This window comes from Seriola dumerili, unplaced genomic scaffold (genome assembly GCF_002260705.1).
Source record: "Seriola dumerili isolate Sdu_G_001 unplaced genomic scaffold, Sdu_1.0 BDQW01000056.1, whole genome shotgun sequence".
In the NCBI taxonomy this organism is placed as follows: domain Eukaryota; kingdom Metazoa; phylum Chordata; class Actinopteri; order Carangiformes; family Carangidae; genus Seriola; species Seriola dumerili.
In genome coordinates this window covers 1,456,826-1,478,255 of record NW_019174311.1, presented here as the reverse complement: position 1 = coordinate 1,478,255, position 21,430 = coordinate 1,456,826, and the positions used below count along the sequence as shown (strand labels likewise).

The window sequence follows — 21,430 nt, the reverse complement described above, 5'->3', positions numbered from 1 at the left end:
TTCTGTAGTTTGGGTGTTTTGTTGTTATTTGTTTGTTTCATTTGGGCACGGTAGGGAGGCACCATAGGTTATATAGGTAAGCACACGGTAGGGACCAGCATGCACCTGGGTGGGCAAATGGTTTTTTACCGGAGCGGGTGAGGCACAGGAATTTTTCTTTGTTCTGTGTTTGCTTGTTATCCGACTAAATAAATCACGTTTTTTGTTGAAATTTGACAGTCGTTTGGACCTTATGTTTTCTCCCATCCGTGTACACCACAACCCATGGTGCAAAAGTGGCCTTTTGAGTTTTTTATGATCTAGAGTTTGATTTGAAACCTTTTGTTGTTCTTTGTGGACAAACGGCCACTACACCCAGCACCACCCTCTTGTTGATAAGTACTATTTTATGCCCTTTTTTTTACCTACAATTCCTTTGTTTGACTGGTTTGATGATGAATTCAATAAAATAATCACATCTGAATTAATGCCGTGTTCTGTGAGATCATATGCCCTCAGTGCCATTGGGTTAACATAAAGCTTCTTAAATACTGAATCAGCTTCAGATGTCAGAGTATTTGTAGTGGACTGTTTCAATAGACTGTTTCTACTGATGGTTGTAACTTGAAACACACTTGACACATATTCTACTGGTGTGACATCTACAGTATGTATCCTAAGACTAAGACTTTGTCCTGTCTGGCTGAGTCCAGAGAAACTGAGTGGTGTGTCAGTCTGTGCCTTGAGATTCCTAAGTGGTTGTTCTTTGTCATTCACGAAGTTACGACAACTTCACACATCTGCTGCAGGTAATGTAATGCAACGAAGAGCTTATAAAACGTTATTTTGATGACGCAGCGTTTATACGGATCCAGTGAACTCACCACCAATCTACTTTGGTACTTTTGGACCAATAGAAATCGCAGGGTTTTTTATCATGTGACCAAACGCGGAAGTAGAATGTGCCACAGAAATATCATTTGATTCCAGGTAGAAGGTCCTCGCTCGTGGCGGTTTTCATAGGTACTTCACAAACGGAAGGTCACAACGGATTATTTGTGAATGTTTGAATGAAGAGGTGACCATGACCCAGGCTGAGAAAGAGCAGGACAGTGGGAAGGAGAAAGAAAAGGAGCGGGAGAAAGAGAAAGAGAAGGAGCAACAGCGCGGGGTGAAAAGACCCATCGCTCCTCCGGCCATCCCCGAGCCGCTGCAAGAGGTGAGCTGGAAGTCTGTGTTTCTACTGTTGTTTGAAAGTCTAGTGTTTCTACTGTTGTCTGAAAGTGTGTTTCTAATGTTGTCTCAAAGTCTGTGTTTCTACTGTTGTCTGAAAGTCTAGTGTTTTTATTGTTGTCTGAGTGTAGTTTTTCTACTGTTGTCTAAAAGTCTAGTGTTTTTATTGTTATCTGAAAGTCTGTTGTTTTGACTGTTGTCTGACGCTCATATGTTCATAATAAATATCCATAAATCAACATATTTAGCTTTAGCACATCCCTCCTGGGCGGTTGTTACTTGAAAGGGGACACATTTATTTTAGTGTATTATTTTCATTTTTGGTTAAACTGTTTACTGTTATTTTGGTATATGGTACACTCAACGATTACCAGTCAATAGACCCAAAGTGCTGTCTTCAGATACTTTGTTTCACCACCGGCTGAAAAGAGTTCACCTTTTATGTAACATGGTAAAAAGCAACAACAGTTCTTCCAGATGTCTGTTTTTCATAGTACTTTTGAGTCTTGGGCTATTTGTCATAGTTTGAGATTAATCTTAATCTCAATGCTATTTGAGACATTTAGTGTGTGTCCTGACCTCAGCCCAGTAACAACAGCTGTGGAATGGACTGGAACACAGACTGTGTGCCAGGCATTATGACCCAGCATCAATGTGGCTGGATGGGAACAAGTCACTGCAGCCAGGCTATTGTAGCAACATATTAATGCCTGTGGTTTTACAATTAAATGTTCAACAGTTATACATATAAGTGTCATATTCAGTTGTCTACATACTTTTGGCTATGTAGCGTATTCTGTTATCTGTTTTGCATGACATGATTAGATTTATTCTGATCATATTCCTCTTTTACAGCAAATACAGAGCAATTTTGTAGTTGTCATCCACCCTGGCTCAAGGACACTCCGTATTGGCCGCGCAACAGACACTCTTCCAGTGACAGTCCCTCATGTGATAGCACGCAGACACAAGCAGAGTGGACAGCCCAGATACGAGGATGCCTGGCTGTTGAGAGAAGGTCTCAATGTAAGCACTCATGACCAGATACAGCCACAATCAAGCCTTTTAATCTCTGTCTTCCACTGTTAACTCATGTGTGTCATTTTCCTGTTCCCTCATCCTCTCCTTATGCTATCTCTCAGAAACCAGAGAGTAAAGAGCAGAGGCAGAATGGCCTTAAGATGGTCGACCAGGCCATCTGGTCCAAGAAGATGTCCAACGGCGTGCGGCGGACTCCTGTCTCTGCTGACCAGGTGTGTGTATCATGAAAAAGAGAATTGTTGCTCATACATACACATGTAATACTGAAATATTCACTCCTGTATGAAAGGTACTACAGTGAATGATGGGGATTTAAAGTTTAGACAGTTGTTTACATCAGCACCTAATGTGGCATCTGTTGCTTTTGTGGTACATGCTCGCATCTTCAAACACTTATAGAAGAATCTATGTGTTTGTGTGCAGGCCAGAGCATATAACTGTCAGATCCGTCCAGCTGTACTAGACAGCAGCTCCAGAGTGAAGTGGACCAACACAGCCCACCATCCTCCTCATCTGGTGGGAGAGGAGGTCAGTGCATATGTCTGAATGAGTCTCTTTCTCCTTCATTACAAATGAAATTTATCCACTTTTCTTCTCTCTCTCCTCACTCACTTTTCCATATTGGCACTATGCAGGCTCTGTATGTAAATCCATCAGACTGTTACAACATCCACTGGCCTGTAGTCAGAGGTCAGCTCAATGTGCACCCCGGTCCTGGGGGCTCACTGACTGCCATCATGGCTGACCTTGAGACCATTTGGAGCCACGTCATTCAAAAGCATCTTGAGATCCCCCTCAAAGATTTAAAGGTAGGAGAAACCTCTTCACCTCCTCATATCAGAGAGAGAGAGAGAGAGATTTGATATGAACCACTGGGCCCAAGACAGACTATCATTCTTATTTAGTCTCTCACAGAGCACAGCCTCCATCTGGATCCACAATAGTTCAGTCTTTTTCTTTTCCTTTTCCTACACAAAGGTCAAAGGGTAACATACAAAATTAGAATAACAGTGCAAAAAAATATCAGAGATTAGGAGAGAAAAAACAAATAAAAGAAAAAGAAACCTTCCCATTTTATCTTAAGTGTGTTATTGCATCAAAGAGTATATATCCAGACACATTTTATCTTGCAAACATATACACATATCTAAACACAAATACTTGGCATACACTTATGCATTTTCTTATCCATATACTTGTACGCTCTCAAACTCGTTTATTCGACGTGCAGACAAAAATACATAAACAGATAAAAATAAAGTAAAAATACTGTTTACATCCCTTTAACTGATTTTAATTGACTGAAGTGGTAGTTTTTAACTCCAGCCTTCACCCTGACTCAAAATATCCCACCAAAGGTTAAATTCTGTTTATTATTTCAAGTAACATCCTTTTCAAGAACCCACTTATGCTTCAAAGACATTTTGAAACATTCCATGTTTCATTGCTGCCTATTTGTAGCTTTAAATATATATGCTTTCCCCATTGTAATGATGATGTTGTTTAGGTAATAGTTAAGTCTTTATTTACTTCAGCTCCAGAACGTAACTTTGTTTGATATGGAGAGTTGGTCATAGTCGTTAGTATGAAGCCTCGATACCGATGACTTCTCTCTCTCACTCCTTCTCTCCTGCCTGGTCTCTGCTTGTTATGTTTAGTTATTCCTCTGCCTCCTTCCGTAATTATGATACATGGAATGAAAGTAGTTTATTTGCTGTAATGGAGGCGAGGCTCAGTGTATTGGAAGAGCTCCTCCTCATCCCTGCAGTTCCTGAGCAACTGGGAAACCAGCGCGGCTCAGTAGACTGAGGCTCAGCACTCTGTTCACCAGTAGTGGAAATATCATCAGGCCAGAACCACAAGAAAAGTACAAGATTAATACATATGAAATCTTTATTGTTATGTAGAAGCACATCTAGAGGAAGAAGCATCTGACAAAGTAAGTTAAAGAGCAAAGATGAATCAGCAACACTCACAAACATGCTGCAGAGTTAACGAAAGAGAGTTAAACTATAAAAACTGTCCTCTGTAAACCTTGAAAATTAGATCAAAGAATGCTGATGGTGAATCTTCTCACACTAATGCTTACTTTTGCACTGGATGCCAGTATTACAGATGTGTCCTACTGGTCCCTAACATCTACAACAGGCAGCATATCAAGGAACTTGTCAACATGCTGCTGCTTAATATGGGCTTCGCAGGTATTACACACACACATACACACACACTGTACATGTATGACTCTGTACACAGGACACAGACATACAATTACTCATAAGCATCAAATCACCTACTCTCCTCCGTGTGTGTGTGTGTGTGTGTGTGTGTGTGTTTATAGCAATCATTGTGCACCAGGAGTCGGTGTGTGCCACGTTTGGCAGCGGGTTGAGCAGTGCTTGTGTCGTGGATGTGGGTGACCAGAAGACCAGCCTCTGTTGTGTGGAGGACGGAGTGTCCCACCGGAACTCCAGGTCGGTCTGTTTAATTCATCTCCATGAAAAACGTATTTATACAGGTTGTAATTGCAGATAATGGATGCCTTTATACATGAACCCAGAACAGTGACATACTGTACATTAGATCACAATAGTGAGAGTTTGATAAATGTAATGTGTTTCTGGTGGATTTGTGTTGACATCCTGCTTTTATTGCAACACTTTGCTTCTGTATTGCACTGACTGTCCCTTCTGTCTGTTGGGATCCACAGGTTGTGTTTGGCATACGGGGGCTCAGATGTGACCCGGACTTTCTTCTGGCTCCTGCAGAGGGCGGGGTTACCCTACAGAGACTGTCAGCTGTCCAGCAGACTGGACTGTCAGCTACTGCAACAACTCAAAGAGACATTCTGCCATCTAGACCAGGTTTGTGTTTTTGTTAGGAAGGTGGGGTCTGTGTCTTTTTGTTTAGAGGGAGTGTTGGGGAATCACGGCTTGTATGTTCAGTTTGAATGAGTTTGTTTCTGGTTAAACAACTATAGTTGTTCTCAAGAATGGAAGAGAAAAATCTGCTGTTATTCTGATAAATTCCAAAATATCTCTTTCCTGCACTTGTTCTCATCAGGACACATCAGGACTACAAGATCATGAATTCCAGACACGTTTCCCAGAAGCCCCAGCTCTGCTCTACCAGGTTCGACTTGGGGATGAGAAATTACAGGTACATGCATTACACATACATTAAACAGTAATTACAAACTACTACTACTACAAGCTGAAATGCTGTTTATATTATTTTGTCTCCAGCTTGTGGAATAGAATTATTCTTCATCTGTGTGTGTGTGTGTGTGTGTGTGTGTGTGTGTGTGTGTGTGTGTGTGTGTGTCTGTGTCTGTGTCTGTGTCTGTGCGCGCACGAGTTAGGCACCCATGGGACTTTTCTATCCAACCACATTTGGCATCGTAGGTCAGAAGATGACATCACTCCAGTACCGTTCACAGGGTGACACAGAGGATCCTCATGATGAACACTACCTGCTGGCCACACAGAGTAAACAGGACCAGGTAACACACACACACACACACACACACACACACACACACACACACACACACTCTCTCTCTCTCTCTGCTTCCTGTCCTCTTTATCTTAGTCTTCCATTGTCTTTCCAACAGTCGTCCAAATCTGCTGCAGAGCGTAAGGCCGTGTCCAGACCAGGTGGAGCTCTGGATGGTGAGATGAGCAGTCAGGGAGGGATTGGAGAGCTCTCTGACCTGCCAAGGGGCTGTGGGATTGGTGGCAGTGGAGGAGGGATGCAGGGGGAGATGGAGCTTGGGCCTGCCCAGGGGGAGTGCCTGATGGGGACGGGAGAGGTAGATGAGCCTCTGTCTGCTCACCTCTCCAGGAAGACTGCAATCATGAGCCAGTTTGAGAGCAAAGCACTGGGCCTGGATAAGGCCATTCTGCATAGCATCGACTGCTGTGGTGAGGATGGACAGAGGGTGAAGAAAGGACCAATGTGGTCGACAGGGAAAAACAGCAGCACTCAAAAAGTACTGAGGAATTATAGTTGAGTGCAAAAGTTAGTATTCCCCTCAGACCTTGGGTGAAACATCGAAAGAATCTACATCTATTGAACAATTCCTCTTCAAACTAGCCTTTCATAATGATTTAAATGATTCCCTCAAAGCGTTTATGGTATGGAAGTGTGGGGTTAGAAAGGCAAAGGGAGACATACAAAGTATTGGAGAAGATTTCATAAAGGGGGATGCAAACTTTTTGACTGATATCATTTTCATTATTTCACTATCACTTACTTTTTATACAATCTTTGAACATTTGAAACATTTTTAATAACTGAACATGCGTTAAATATTATGTTGAGGAAAATTAATTTCTTTGTTTTAGTGTTTTTGTCATTTCAAAGTAAGGGGATGTAAACTTTTGCACTCAACTGTAAGAAAAATAAAAAATACCGTATAAAACATATAATCATCTTTTATATAGTATCTTTTTTATTTAATTGACAAGGAAGCAAAAAATAAAGAATGAGGATCAATCTTGTTTTACCTTATCTGATTTTTTTTTACAGCATCAGACGAAACTAAACGAAAGATGTACAGTTCCATCCTGGTCGTGGGCGGGGGGCTCATATTTCACGGTGCTCAGGAGTTTCTACTGCACCGCATAATCAACAAGATGCCCCCCTCCTTCAGGAGGCTGGTAGACAATGTGGAAGTGATCACACGGCCAAAGGTAACCTGGAATTCATTGTACAGTCTTAGAATAAGTTATAGATATGCAATCCAGGCAGAGCAGCACACTGAGTGCCACACACAGCACACTGTTCATATGTCCTGGACAGACTGGTGGAACAATACTTCACATTGATGTGCATTTATTCTAGGACATGGACCCTCGCCTGATATCGTGGAAGGGTGGAGCAGTGCTGGCATGTCTGGACACCACCCAGGAGATGTGGATCCACCAGAGGGAGTGGCAGCGCTTTGGTGTCCGAATGCTCCGTGAGAGAGCTGCCTTCGTCTGGTGAGGGGTGGAGCCAAACTCATTTTGACTGAAGCTCCTCAAAAACAAACAGTGACACACGTAGAGACGGACACCAGAACATGGAAAAGGAATAATTTGCTCCAAAGTTAAACAGCCAGAAAAACGATAAAAACCCGTCTTGACTGAAAGTGTTTTCCCAGACGCAAAGGTTAAACATCTGTGTGCATGATGGGAAAGTATATTGATTGTGTCACTGCTAACACCAAAGGTTCGTTCTTTGTAGTTGTTTGCTGGTTGTTGTGTGATTGTTTTGTAACTTTTGAACAGCCTTTAATGGGAAAGTGAGTTAACATGTTAAGTTTGTAAATATGTAAATTGACTGCCTCATGGTAATGGAGAGCTGTGTAAATAAACCTGTCACACACGGATACACAATAGTTGCATTTGATTGGAAGAAAAAAAATTCACCTTTCTTGAAATTATGAGCATATTGAATTTGAACACAGAGGTCTATGGTACAACCCAAACCCAGTAACTCAGTGCTGTTAAGTCTTAAAGCACTATGACAATGACATGCTTCTACTTGCTCTGCCTTTATTCACATTATTCACAGACACTAAATCACCCTCTATTTAACATTGTACAACACTGTATCTTCACATCAATACAGAGTCAAAGGTATGCCATCTCATTTTGTCAGTATTTTCCAGCTCTACATAGAGGAGAGTTACCAAGAGTGAAAACAACAGAACAAGACAAACTCAGTAATATGTTATAACAGGGCACATTTTTATTCAAACAGAAGGGTACAAAACACAGACAAGCTAATGTAATGATTCACTGGAGGGATTACCATCACTGAGATGTCAGTGATGCACATCTCTAAGAAACTACTGTGGAAGGACAGAAGCAGGAACAGGGAGGAAATGATGCAGCTGACTGCTGTATCAGCCATTCTGGCCCCTACAAGTAGGAATTCCCAGAAAGGCGTCAAGGAACTGCTTGTGGCAGCGGCAGCCGAGGTGGAGGGGCTTCAGCACCGTAACATCACCATCTCTCTTTATGCTAGCAAACGGACAGGCTGAGCCCCACGCCTACACTGGATGTGTAGGCATTTACCTGAAGAAGTTGGGGTTACACATTGAAGTAATGTTGTATTCACATCATGTCGGGCAATTAAACAATTTATGAAATAAAATGTTTACATTCTCAACAACTTCACTTCTTCAAGCAGATATTCTGGAGCCTGTTTGTGATACAAGCTCCAGAAATAGAAGGTAAGAGATAACAAGGAGCATCATTTAATTCAGAAAAAAAAATATTTCCCACCTTCCTCATCCTCCTCCACCCATTGGTGGAGCATTAGGACCTGCATTGTGGGTTACTCTTCCCATCCGCCTTCTGCCACCAGGGGGACCAGGAGGACTGCAAGAGCAAGCAACAGATGAGAATTATGAGCAGGTACAATGGTCTGACATTAAATTAGGCTTTATAAGTCTTGAAAAGGTAATAATTAATTCCTTTTAATTGTTTTTGTCATTTGAAACAGACACTGCAGTCAACTCACTACTGTGCAGTTATGAGTAAACTTCAGTACTGGATAAGTTTAATTCTGCAGCTCTCAGGACTTTCCATGGATTCTCAACTATCTTTAAATAAGCTTCTAATAAACAGTTTTTTTTTTTATTATCACTTTTTTTTATAACAAGGTTTTATAAACGTATGCATCTGAAATCACAAAACAACTAGGAACAGACACTACAGCAGGGGTCTCCATCCTTTTGTACTCTGAGAGCTCCTCATGTCTTATATCACACAGACTAAGCTCTCAGAGCCTTTGGGTGATCTGCTCTAAAACAGGGGGGGCCACTGGGAGCTTGTGAACCACCTGTCCGAGACCCCTGCATTAGACAAAGCTGCTTGCACAATATACAACAGCTTTTTTTCATTTCAGTTAAACATGATACCCCATTCCAAAGAAAGCCCTTAGCTAGTTCCTACCTGTCTGACAGGTACATTGCACCACAGAGAGTATGACTCTGACCATCAGATTACGTTACCTTGATTGTTCAGGACAGAGGAAAATGTGTGTGTAAGAGAGAGAGAGAGAGAGAGAGAGAGAGAGAGAGAGAGAGAGAAATGACTGTGCCCCAGGGACCTACCCTCTGCCATCAGTGAAGCGTGACGACCCACTGTTTCCCTCCCTTGTCAGGTCCGGGTGGACCAATGTCCTAAAGCTGGGAGAGGACAAAGAAGATGAGAGACGACAGTGTTGTGGTGACAAAAACATGAAAATACTTGTATCCCCATGACCATCAGAGAAATGCCAGATGTTACAATGTTAATGCACTAAATCAAGTTGGTTAACATTATGTCTGCTAAACATCAACACGTTGACATTAACAATTAGCTCCAGGCAGCGCTGTGCCGAACAGAGCCACTAACGTACGTTTCGTACTGTTCCACAACTTTCCATCAGTTTTATTATTAACAATATCAGACAGAGGAAATACAATGATACTGTATGTGGCTCCTCTCATCATTCAGGATGCTGACTTACAGCATATATATTATGACTTGACAACACAACAGTCACCAAAATTATAAACCTATAATGAACCTCGTAAAACACTTAATTCTTAATAGTTTCTAAGACTTCATTGACGTGTGGATCACATTGTTTAAAAGGTCACATATCCACTGTTGCTAATAAATTGGCCTTTTGGTTTGATGAACTTACAACAGGCCGATAAACTCCACTGCTCCCCAGAAGAGATCGACCAGTAACGACAGTCTCCACGGTGACTGGGTCCTGCTGTCCAAGACCTGACCTGAGAGAGGCAGGTGTCAGTTGGTGGATGAGAGTGTGGTGTTAGTTTCATCTATAACCGAGTGTGTGTGCACATTCCTCCTTAGTTTACCAGCTCATAGAAGTCCTTCTATTCTGTCTTTAACTGGCGATCAGTGCACACAGGCCACCAGCGAGAGAAAACAGCAAGTCAACACGACGTTCAGTGAATAAACTACTACAGTTAACAGTGAATTTTTATGAGGAGAACACTACTAGATGCCCTGCTATAGGAGACTCGCAGGATCAATTCAGCAGTTCTTCCTACTACGTAAATCCAGCCGGGCTAGGCTAGCTAACAACCTAGTTTGCTAAGTAAAAAAGGCTGCTGTTCTCACACACTCCTGTTGGTGTGGTGTGTTTTAAACTATAATGTTCGAGTATATTTATAAGACGGCTAAACATTCATTCTGAATGAGAAAACAGTTGAAAACAGCAGAAACCACTCACCATTAGACACGTACACCATCTTGTAGAGAGTCACAACAGCTTTCACAGCTGTTTACATCGGCGTTGTACTTCCTGGTCCGTTATTGGTGCAGCATTGTGTGACGCGCATGCGCAGCCAATGTGAAAATATGACAGATTTGTTAAACCGTTTAAAAAAAAAAAAAAAAAAAAATATATATATAAAAAACGCCTCATTATACAGGATCCCACAATAAAAAGCTGTTTATCTAGAGATAACTTAAACCCAGTTACAGGATATTAGCTAAAACTAATGGTGTCTAAAACAAACAGCCCTGAAATAAATCCAGGCATTTCATGAAGGTTAATGGTCAGTTTTTGTTTAAACTCTTTGAGATAGGTGTTCATCAACTTTATGGTTACTTCTGGAGGCAGGTGGTGCGATTGAACTGCAATGTATTATACTGAGAGGTTTTCCTAATAGTCTACCTTCAATGATATAAATGGAGTGGATAAAATATTAGAATCATTAAGACCTCAGTCACCTGAATACATCTGATGGAACTCTATTCACAACAGACCCATTTACAGAGTGATGTTATGTTACAATTCATACGGTTCATGGGCACATGTTGCTTCTAACCAGTCACTTGTGCAGTGCCCATAGACCCCCACAGGAACACATCATCATTTTAAACCACAGTTCATTGGACCTAAAGGGACAGGTTGTTTACAAGGAACCTGCTGCAGGACTGCAGTGGATGGTAATTATAGCTGTATGATTTATTGAATGCTCATACAAACACAGGAACAACTCTCTGGCTCAAGACTTCTCAAACAAGATTCAGCAGGATTTTATGAAATCATTTGAAACCACTTGTTAGTATTCACCCTTTGAAAAAGACATATACTTTGAAAAAGATATACTTAGCGAGTGCATGGTGTATTACACAGCAATGACCATCATCATTATCCTTTGTTAGCTGATGTGGTTTTGAAAGTACAGACAACTTTAATAGTTTTTAGTGTATTGTTTAAATATGCAGTACAATCATCACATGTGCTGTCTGATGCGCTGCGTCCCACTCCCATCCCTGCAACAGCTATGTACATGCAAGCTATACAAAAGTGATAAACTTAGTAGACAAAGAAAAGCTTGGTGGGGATTTGATCATTTAGATTCAATACATGATGGTGGAGTCATCAGTTATCATCATACATCTGCAGCAGAATAAATATGTACAGATGAATGACGCATTTTACCTTTTATAAAGGGTAGACAGAAGTGCCACATCTGCACTCTCCCAGTTTTCTGAAGGTGCATTCTGAAATCTTTGAAACATTTGAAACGAGCCTCAAAACACACACTTCTCTTCAAGCCTTAATATCGCCATAATTAAACATGATATATTGTGTTTTTGAATACCAAAGCCTGTTAGAAGACACAATATGAAGGTTTTCAACTGTGAACAGAGGGCTTTATGTTGACTTCAATGCAGTATGACCTTTTGAGGCAGCAGTGTAACTACTGTATATTTTAAGGCTCTTACGGGATTGTAGTTACCACTTGGTTTCAAACCATTACACAAGATCTGATACGTATAACCTCAAAAAGGCTTTGCTTTACAGCACCACTCACATAATCAGATATGGTGAAAAATAGCAGTGCTATCTCAGTATGACATTGGTCTACAAATTAGAAACGAACCCTGAATTTTGCAGTTGGTTCTGTTTACAGACTTGAGTGTTTCACATTAAACGATAACATAAAATACTGTTGAACATCTGCAGTAGAGCTGTGGTCAATTATTTTGGCTAATTCACAACAGTCTAAAGTGAAGTCATAATGTTTGCTTGTAAACCAGGAAAAATGAAAAAACCTCAATACTGCACTATGATGCATTCATGCCAAATAAATAATCAAATCTAGAAACTCAAATGTTATTAAAAATCCATGAGCATATCTGATAGTTGAAGACATTAAGGGATGAAGGCATTCTGTGGTTTTCCCCTCACATGATCAATCTAGATGCTGTAGAGAGGCTGAAGTACAACACATCAGGCAGTGTAATTACTTTCCCCTGGTCTGAGGTTCAGCTCCTGTTCTTTCGTCGCCAGGCTTGTTTGCTGTGCTCTTCTTTGCTGACATGAGCTCAGGTCATATCCTATCTTCAGATATTTCTGTGTTGGACTCTTCCACACTAACCTGGGGTTCAGATATTATTTTGTCTCCCACAGGCTGTTGTGTACCACACTCTTTGACATCTGTTTGCATTTCGGGTCTTGTGCTCTCTTCACTGGGTTTTTGTGTGTCACGTTCAGGTTTAGTGTTCTTTCCATCAGTCTCAGTCTCTGATTTCCGATTGCCTGCTCCTCTAAAAATACCAGCTTTGTGAAGCTCGCGTCGAACAGTTTTTACTGACACGGTGTGAGACAGGTGTCTGTTCAACTCAGAGGTTATCTTAGAGGCTGTATACTCAGGGTGTTCATCAACTATCCTGAGAAGTGTTTGTCTGTCCTTTTCGGTGAGCTTTGACTTGCGCCCACTGTTCTTCTTTGCTGATGCTGTTCGTCCATGTTTGATATATACAGTCATAACTCTGGAGACTGTTCCCCTGGCCACATTAAACAGCTGTGCAGTTTTTGTGACAGATGCACCAGAAAGTCGTGCAGCAACTATTTGGCATCTTTCAAACTCTGTTAAGTCACTCATATTGCTTTCAACACTTCTATTAAAAGTGTTTTTTTTGGAGCCAACAGGTAGCAGGCTCTGTAATGACTGCAACTAGGAGATCCAGAGCCCTCTGTCATACAGTGTTTCCATTATTGTGTACACATGGGCAGAGAGATCCAGGGTCAGGAAAGATCCACTGATCAACGGCTCAGCTGCACTGTGTCTATACAGGATAGAAAAAGATGCAATTAGAAAAAAAATCAAATTATATGTTTCAAACGCCAACACCCACCTATATGCTAAGGTAAATGCTCTAAATTAGTTATGCCGCTATAGACCTAGACTGCTGGGGGGTTCCCATGATGCACTGAGCACTATCTCAATTTATATTGTACTACTTCATGCCAACTTTGTATTTCTTCTTTCCCATAGTTTGCGCTTCTCCTCTCTGTCCTCATTCTACAGGTATCTCTGTTTTTGGAGCAGCAGAATCCAGATCTGCCACTACAACACTCATTATTATCATTATTATTTATTTGTATTGATAACACTAGTATCTATGGGTATTAGTATGATTATTTACACTATAACAATTAACGATTAACAGCAGATATAACACCATTACCTCTGGGTAAAACCTCTATTATTTTCACTGTTACAATTAACAATTAACAGTGTCTACTGATGTCCAAACCCCCCATCCACACCCCCTGTTTAACACACGTTTAGAAAACGCACTCATTAGCCTCAGGTTAGGTTTTTGTTGACAGTCAACTTGATGCCACGTTCATTTTCGATGCTGTAATTTAGCCTAGCCAGGTAGCAAGATGCTAGATTAGCTTTCATGAACAACACAGGTTTTCAGAGTCAGCTGTTGGCATTTTAATGTTGTTTAAAGAGAAATTTAACACACACGCATTGGCACTGATGATTGAGTGATCTACTTACAACAGTTGTAGTGAGAGGTCAGTCTGTCCACCACTGCTACATGTATCACCGAGCTGTGTTTGTGTTTCATCAGGGAGAACACGCATCCGGTAAGACATTTTCAGAATAAAAGCGTTATGTCATCTGCTCCACAGAGCTCACTTCATCACTGAAATGGCGATTTTTGCATAGTAAAAGAACTGAGCAGTAAACATCATTGTTGTAATACTTTCTGTGGCACTACTCTGAAGGTTCCCTCTCACTGGTGCAGGGTGGGGTGGGATGTCAGACTATGACACCACATGGAAAAAACAAATTAGAGCTGCAAGTATTGATATTTATTATTGAATAATTACGAATGGGAGACTTATCAGTTATAAAGAAACAGCTTTACATTTTTCACAGCCACTCTGCTCTTCATCTGCCACGGCTTCTGATGGTCATTACACAGATTGACTAAACAGTGATCCAACAGAAGACAGACTGGCAGGGACTCAGCTGCAACTAAGGATTATTTATTACTGATTCATCTACTGTGGGAGACTGTTGAATTAGGAGGAAATAGTGCTACAACTCTCACGGCTGTTTTTAAGGTCACTCCATTCTTTATCTGCTGCTGCTTCTGATGGTCACAGAACATGTTTACACAACTGGTGAGAACAGTGACTCAACACAGGAAAAGGATGGAAGACAGAAACAGAGAAGAAAAAGTTGTCTCTTATTGAAATCATTGCACAATACACTTCCATCAATAACACAAACACAGAAACATTTGTGATTTTGAATTAACAAAACAGGTTGACTTTAACACCTTTACTTCTCTCTGAGTCATTCTCACCCCCTTTCAGGCTTCTCCTCATCCTCAATTCTTTCTCAGTTAAAGGAAAAAATTACCACGACATCATATTATTTTCCATTAGTGTTTCCCCCTCAACAACAAGTTGGACAAAAACTTTTGCTAGCTGCACCCTCACAGAGAAAAGCACTGGTTTAAACTAAAGTTACTGATCAAGAAAGCTTGCTGAAAGCCTGCTGACAGAATAGATTTATATTCCATGTACATTGCCTCATGAACTGTTCCTGCTATAACTGTGCAATACTGACAGTTTCGTTATATCATATGCATATCTTATTTTATCATATACTTATATATTTTAATGATTTATTTTAATAAATGCTGCCAAACTTGATCTCGTTGTGTATTTCGAAGCAATGACAATAAAGAATCTATCTATCTACATTTTCAATTCTGACAAAAAATGTTTTAAACCTAAAAACATAAATGAAACTTCTTCAAAGTAAGTAAAATTGTGGGTTAAAAGAAAGCATGCTTTACGCAAACATGAACCAGTCTAGATGTAGCAGAAAGTCTGAAGCGTTATTCCTTGTCTCTGGTCTGAGACTCAGGTGTCTCACTCTCTTCAGGTCTTGGTGTGTCCCTCTCAGAGTCAGACAGTGGTTTCCCGGTAGCAGCTCCTTCAGTAACTTCAGCTTTTGCCCTCTTCGTTTTACTCTTTGGCTTGCGCCTGCTGTTCTTCTTTGCTAATGCCATGTCTCCGTGCATGTTGTAAACACTCATGACTTTGAGGACAGTGCGACCTGACACATCACATAACTGGGCAGTTTCTCTGACAGACAGACCTGCCACCTGGGCACCAACTATTTGGCCTCTGAGAAAGTCTGTTAATTCGCTCATACTGGAAGACAATCCCAGCTTTCAACCAATAACTGAGGAGCTTCCTCTGCAGCTGTTATTGAGTGTCTTCAGAGCAGAAGATATTTCTCTTTATGGTGTTTCCCGTTGTATCCACCGGCGAGCAGAGTCAGGGGTGGGGGAGTCCAGATTCACTGTTGGTCTCTACGATAGAAACAAATATATCTGCAACTCCAACACTGATTTGCATGTGGAGGTTCTGTATTAAATTTAATCTAGCGTCACAAGCACCGTGAGGGACCTAACTCACAAAGCTGCGGCGTTCAACTACAAGTTAAATAAACGACATACTTCACAGTTCAATTATTCCATGATGATTTACGATGCTGACATATTTAAGCTAGCGTTACCATAAGCTGCTAGATAAGCTTCCATGAACAACACAGGTTTTCAGAGTCAGCTGTTGGCATTTTAATGCTGTTTAAAGATAAATTTAACACACAGGCCTTGGCACTGATGATTGAATGATGTACTTACAACAGTTGTAGTGAGAGGTCAGTCTGTCCACCACTGCTACATGTATCACCGAGCTGTGTTTGTGTTATTACATCCATGGTTTCATCAGAGAGAACACGCATCCGGTAAGACTTTTTCAGAATAAAAGCATTATTTCATCTGCTCCACAGTACTCACTTCATCACTTAAAATGCGTTTTTTGCATAATAAAAGAACTGGGCAGTAAACACCAGGGCTGTAACTAGTGTTGTGCCAGTTCATACTTAAAAGAACTAGTTCAAAGTTTAGTTCATACGGATTAAAATGAACTAGTTCACGTCCATAGTTCATAAAATTTTGAACTAAGTTCACAGATCCAAAAACGAACTAGTTGCTTTTTTTTAATAAATAAAGGCCGCTATTCTTTTTAGAACCTCCTTCAACCCATCCATCACCAGCCCCATATCATTGCCACTCCCAAACTAAATGAATTACTGTACACCACTGAAGAATCTCAGACATAAAATCCGTATATAAATATAATCCGTCTGGGTCTTCACTTGTTTGTTCATATAACTGCTTCAACTGGCGTTATCAGTAGTAGATGAGTCGGTACCGTCTGGACCACTAAACTGGACTGTGGCTATGGAGACGTTATGCGGTGTGCCGTAAAACTGTCGTAAAACGTGAGCCATAACTGTCGTAAAACGTGAGCGGCGTTCACTCTCGATGAAGTTCATCATTTGTAAGCTGATTCGTTCAGTTCAACGTTCACTAAAAATACGAACGTGTTCATTGAACGCCGTTCAGGCACAACACTGGCTGTAATATTTTCTGTGGCACTACACTGAAAGTTCCCTCTCCCACTGGTGCGGGGGGTGGGGTGTCAGATTATGATGGGTGCCACATAAAAAAAACAAATTAGAGCTGCAAGTATTGATATTTTTATTACAATGGGAGACATATGTCACAGTCACTCTGGTCTTCATCTGCCGCTGCTTCTGATGGTCATTACACAGATTGACTCTGGAACATAACTGCTGGTCAGAACAGTGATCCAACAGTAGACAGACTGGCAGGGACTCGGCTGCAACTAAGGATTATTTATTACTGATTCATCTACTGTGGGAGACTGTTGAATTATGAGGAAATAGTGCTACAACTCTAAAGGCTGTTTTTCAAGTCACTCCATTCTTTATCTGCTGCTGCTTCTGATGGTCACAGAACATGTTCACACAACTGGTGAGAACAGTGACTCAACAGTCAACAGAGAACCCTAGTCTCTGGAGGATCCTGCATGGTCCTAACCACTTAATGTTGAGTTTAGGACACCTGCACTTCTTTCTCTGGGAGTTATACACCCAGACCAGCTCTTCAGAATGTCATCCTCTGGCCATGCATGTCATAGTTCCACTTCTGTCTTGCCCCTGCACTCTTCAGTTGGCCTCTGGCGAACTTGTGAGCAGTCTCCAAACGGTTCTGGAGCCTTTCTAAGCATACCGGGTCCTGGAGGTCCACAGGGCTGTCAGGGGGCTTGCCCTCCATCATGTCTGCTGGAGTCCAGATCTCCCTGCCTAACAGTGGAGAGCAGGGGAACAGGAAGTGTCTTGGCCCCTGATCAGCACGCCATTAACACAAGGGGGACATGGTTATCACAGTCCCATTGGTGTTTAGCAGTCACCATGGCCAGTTGTGTTGCTAGTGTGCAGTTAAAGTTCTCGACCACCTCATCGCTGGGTGGAGGGGTCTTGTGGGACCCCAGTTTTTCACACATGACTCGGCAACACACAGGACTCAAGTTTCTGCCCTGGTCAGTGTGAATGACTTTGGGTACTCCAAATCTACTAAACATCCCCTCTGCCCGAGAACATCAATCCCACTCTCTCCAGGTGTCACCCTGCAGGTTGGCCCCTGGAGCTCGAGAGAGAGAGGTTGGAGTGGTCTTCCCAGTGGACGGTCCCTGCTATTTTCTTCATGAGATTCTTCGCTTCTGTATACTAACTGCTCAAATTATGACTGCCATTGCCCCTGTGACTGCCATCGCCCTGTTTCCCCTGCTATCCCTAACTAACAACTCGTTTTTGGATCCGTGAGTAATAACTAAACTGGTATGCACGCTGTTTTTTTTTTGTTTCTGCTCAGTTCTGAGTGAAGTGGCCATATAAGTTTTAGGTCTCACCGCACCCCAGCTGCAAGAATCAGGCCTGCAACAGGGTTAAATATCATATTTTCTGGGACATGGTTAAAGAGTGACTCTGTGTGTGTGTGTGTGTGTGTGTGTGTTTGTGGGGCCTACAGGTATGTTAATTGTGATTCTGTTAATTATAATTCATGCAAACTGTGGTTTATTGAACAGGTATTTGAAAGGTAACTAATTTTCTACTACAAAGGTATTTGAAAGGTAACTAAGTTTTTGTAAAAAGGGTATTTGAAAGGTAACTAATGTTGTTTAAGGGAAATTAAAAGGTATTTTTGTTAGCTTAAAGGTGTAAGAACACAGGTGTTTAAAAGAAAAAAGTAAAAAGAAAAGGTCTAAAATTACAGATACCAGAGATTTAATTTTGTACATTTTATAACCTCTCGTGTATTTTTCAATATATTTTATGTCCACAAAACCGGATTACCAAATTTTATTTTATCCTATTTCTTTTATAAATAAATACCTGTTAGGGATTATTGCATTTAAAACAACAGTTGTGTGGTGTCCTTATTAATTTGGTGGAACAGAACTATTATACCTAACAGATCAATAACAAACTCAGGCCCTGTCCCATTGTACTCCACCATTCCAGATAAATTTACATAGCTACATGGGACAAGGGTTACACCTATATAGTGGACTTGTCACATCCCACAATGCAAAAGAGATGGGACTTGGTGATGTGGTGAGTCCTGCTCGAGCAGCCAAAAAGTGGGTAAAAAAAGACATACAAGGTTTGTATTCATTGTATTTAACTATAACACTGTGTAATAATAACATGAATGAAATATCACAGTTACTGCTCTCTGTGTATCTAGAGTTTGAAATGAACACTACATCATGAATTGTGCACTACAGATATTTATTTTAATTGCAATGTGTGCAGGAGCTCAGGAAGCCGCTGTCAGGGAGTGGCACTGAATCAGGGGAGCCCACTGCTGCTACATGGATTCTCCATGGTTCTCCCTCATATACGAGGCAATAGGTGGCAGGTCATTAATTCAGCCTCCATGCCTCATTGCCTCATCCTGGGGGGCGAACCATTCTGTTTTGGTATCAGACTCCAGAGGCAGGGAGTGTGTCATCAGGGTCAGAGGAGCCAGGGCCAATAAAAAAGGTAACAATGTGATCCTATTTTGGAACTGCTGGAGAGGGAAGAGAAAAGAGCAGAGGAAAGAGCCAGGGAGGAGAGACTGCTAACTCTGCTTGAAAAAAATCGTTGAGAAAATGTAAAAAGAAAAAACACCAGAAAGAAATTTGTTTGTTTTCACTAATAATAAAATTGTTGATCAATAATGCATGAGCGCTGACTGATAAGAACTAATATCTACAAAGGAAATTCTAACATAAATATTTCTGTAACATATGGGTTTAACATTGTTTCAGTACAGATTAAAGGATATATTATTAGTAATAGTTTTCATTAAAACAGTTTAAACTATTTACATGAAATGATTATTGAACAAAAAAAAACGTATGTTGTGAATGAGTTTTGACTTTTACCGTGTCTGCTTAATAATAGTCGTGGTCCTGAAGAGGTGGAGGAGCGTCGTTTGGCGCTGAATGTCATCTGGGCCCATTGCCTCTTCCACAGGCTTGAGTGTGTCTCCATTTCTGAGCCAGAAATTGTGCAGAATGGCACAATAAGCAACAACCTTAACTGCAAAAGCAGGGTGCATTTCCAGAGCCTTGAAAAATATGGATGGCCACCTGGTCTTCATGATGCCAAATGCCCTCTCAATCACAGAACGGGCTTTTGCATGGTGCCTGTTAAACCTTGCTGCATCTGCATTACTCACTGGCTCCCTGTAAGGTGTGATGAGTGCAATAGGTTGTGAAATGCAAGGATATCCACCTTCCCCTATACTGGAAAAGCTTCAGGTGGGTACAATATGTGGACAGAGCACTAATTTTAAGAACTCTGTTGTCATGGACAGAGCCTGGGTATCCCACAAATATGTCCAAGAACTGACACTGGTGGTCACACACGGCTTGCATTTGAACAGAATAAAATAATTTCCTGTTAAAATAGCCCTGAGCATCTGCACTTGGGGGCTTGATCCTTACATGGGAGCCATCAATGCTGCCCAAAACCCTGGAGAATCCAGCCAGACGTTCAAAGCCAGCAGCAGTTATCTGAAGATTATCAGGTGAAGGAAAGAAGATGTCCCTGTTTTTGAGGCTGATGATTTTGTGTGCAATTCTGTGGATGATATCATTCACTGTAGAATGTGGGATGCCAAATGCTCTGGAGACAACACAGTAAGAGGTTGCACTTGCCAGCCAAAACAGGAACGCTAGAACCTCTACGTCATGACCCCAGCCATGGTAAAATGGTGAGTGGAGGATGTGCGTCAGATATGCGTCAGATGTGCTATTGTGCATCTGGAGAGGTGGAACTCAGGTCATAGGTCACTATGGCCATCAAAGTATATGGCTAAGACAGGAACTTGGCAGTTCAGTAAACAGTACTGAGATGGTTGGCCACACTGTAAATAAACAATAAAACTGATAACATGAAATGAAATCTGTGAGTAAAAGCTATGTGACAACACAGTTAGGGGCATTTCAGAGATAACAGGCAGACCATTCTGGACTGGGCCAGTTGTCCTTGAGCTGCACCATGTCAGCTGTATGGGACGGGATCAACCGTATGTCACACACACACACACACCCAATGATATGAAGGTACCATCAGAGGATGAATTTGCTTATGTCAAAAAAAAGCATTGGTATATCATAAATGTAATTCGTATAAATGTGATGCACAAATGTGATTTATTGTGACAAGGTTACCCATATCCACCCACAATTAATTTCTCCTAACTTCTTGATGAGAAGCCTAAAATAGCCTAAAGTATGGCCTAAATTCAAAAGGATTTGATGCTGCTTTTCCATCCATTTCCATAGTCTAAGGACATGTGCAACTAAGTGCACAATTATACATCAGTAGCCCTATGTTACCCAGGATGCATTACTGTTAATAACTCGTCTTCTCTCTGTCACAAACCAAGATTACAGAAGCAAC

The 21,430-nt window shown here is 41.2% G+C and overlaps 2 protein-coding genes and 1 long non-coding RNA gene across 3 annotated transcripts; 1 reads left to right on the top strand and 2 right to left on the bottom strand.

The window, feature by feature from the left end:
* Positions 1-951: 951 nt before the first annotated feature.
* actr8 (ARP8 actin related protein 8 homolog) lies at positions 952-7,770 on the top strand. The gene is made up of 13 exons (XM_022741895.1): positions 952-1,198; positions 2,068-2,238; positions 2,355-2,465; positions 2,677-2,781; positions 2,889-3,062; positions 4,361-4,454; positions 4,592-4,724; positions 4,961-5,114; positions 5,314-5,409; positions 5,612-5,752; positions 5,864-6,173; positions 6,781-6,944; positions 7,096-7,770. Exons 1-13 carry the CDS (start codon positions 1,064-1,066, stop codon positions 7,237-7,239), a joined length of 1,932 nt encoding a protein of 643 aa, XP_022597616.1. The 5' UTR covers positions 952-1,063; the 3' UTR covers positions 7,240-7,770.
* Positions 7,771-7,964: 194 nt separating this feature from the next.
* On the bottom strand, positions 7,965-10,580 carry selenok (selenoprotein K). The gene is made up of 5 exons (XM_022741894.1): positions 10,495-10,580; positions 9,937-10,027; positions 9,359-9,433; positions 8,526-8,621; positions 7,965-8,315 (listed from the first exon to the last, which is right to left on the bottom strand). Exons 1-5 carry the CDS (start codon positions 10,511-10,513, stop codon positions 8,312-8,314), a joined length of 285 nt encoding a protein of 94 aa, XP_022597615.1. The 5' UTR covers positions 10,514-10,580; the 3' UTR covers positions 7,965-8,311.
* A 638-nt stretch (positions 10,581-11,218) lies between these two features.
* On the bottom strand, positions 11,219-16,325 carry LOC111219305. Its single transcript, XR_002665013.1, has 3 exons — positions 16,245-16,325; positions 14,075-15,911; positions 11,219-13,349 (listed from the first exon to the last, which is right to left on the bottom strand). It is a non-coding gene; the product is annotated as an uncharacterized LOC111219305 (long non-coding RNA).
* Positions 16,326-21,430: the final 5,105 nt, after the last annotated feature.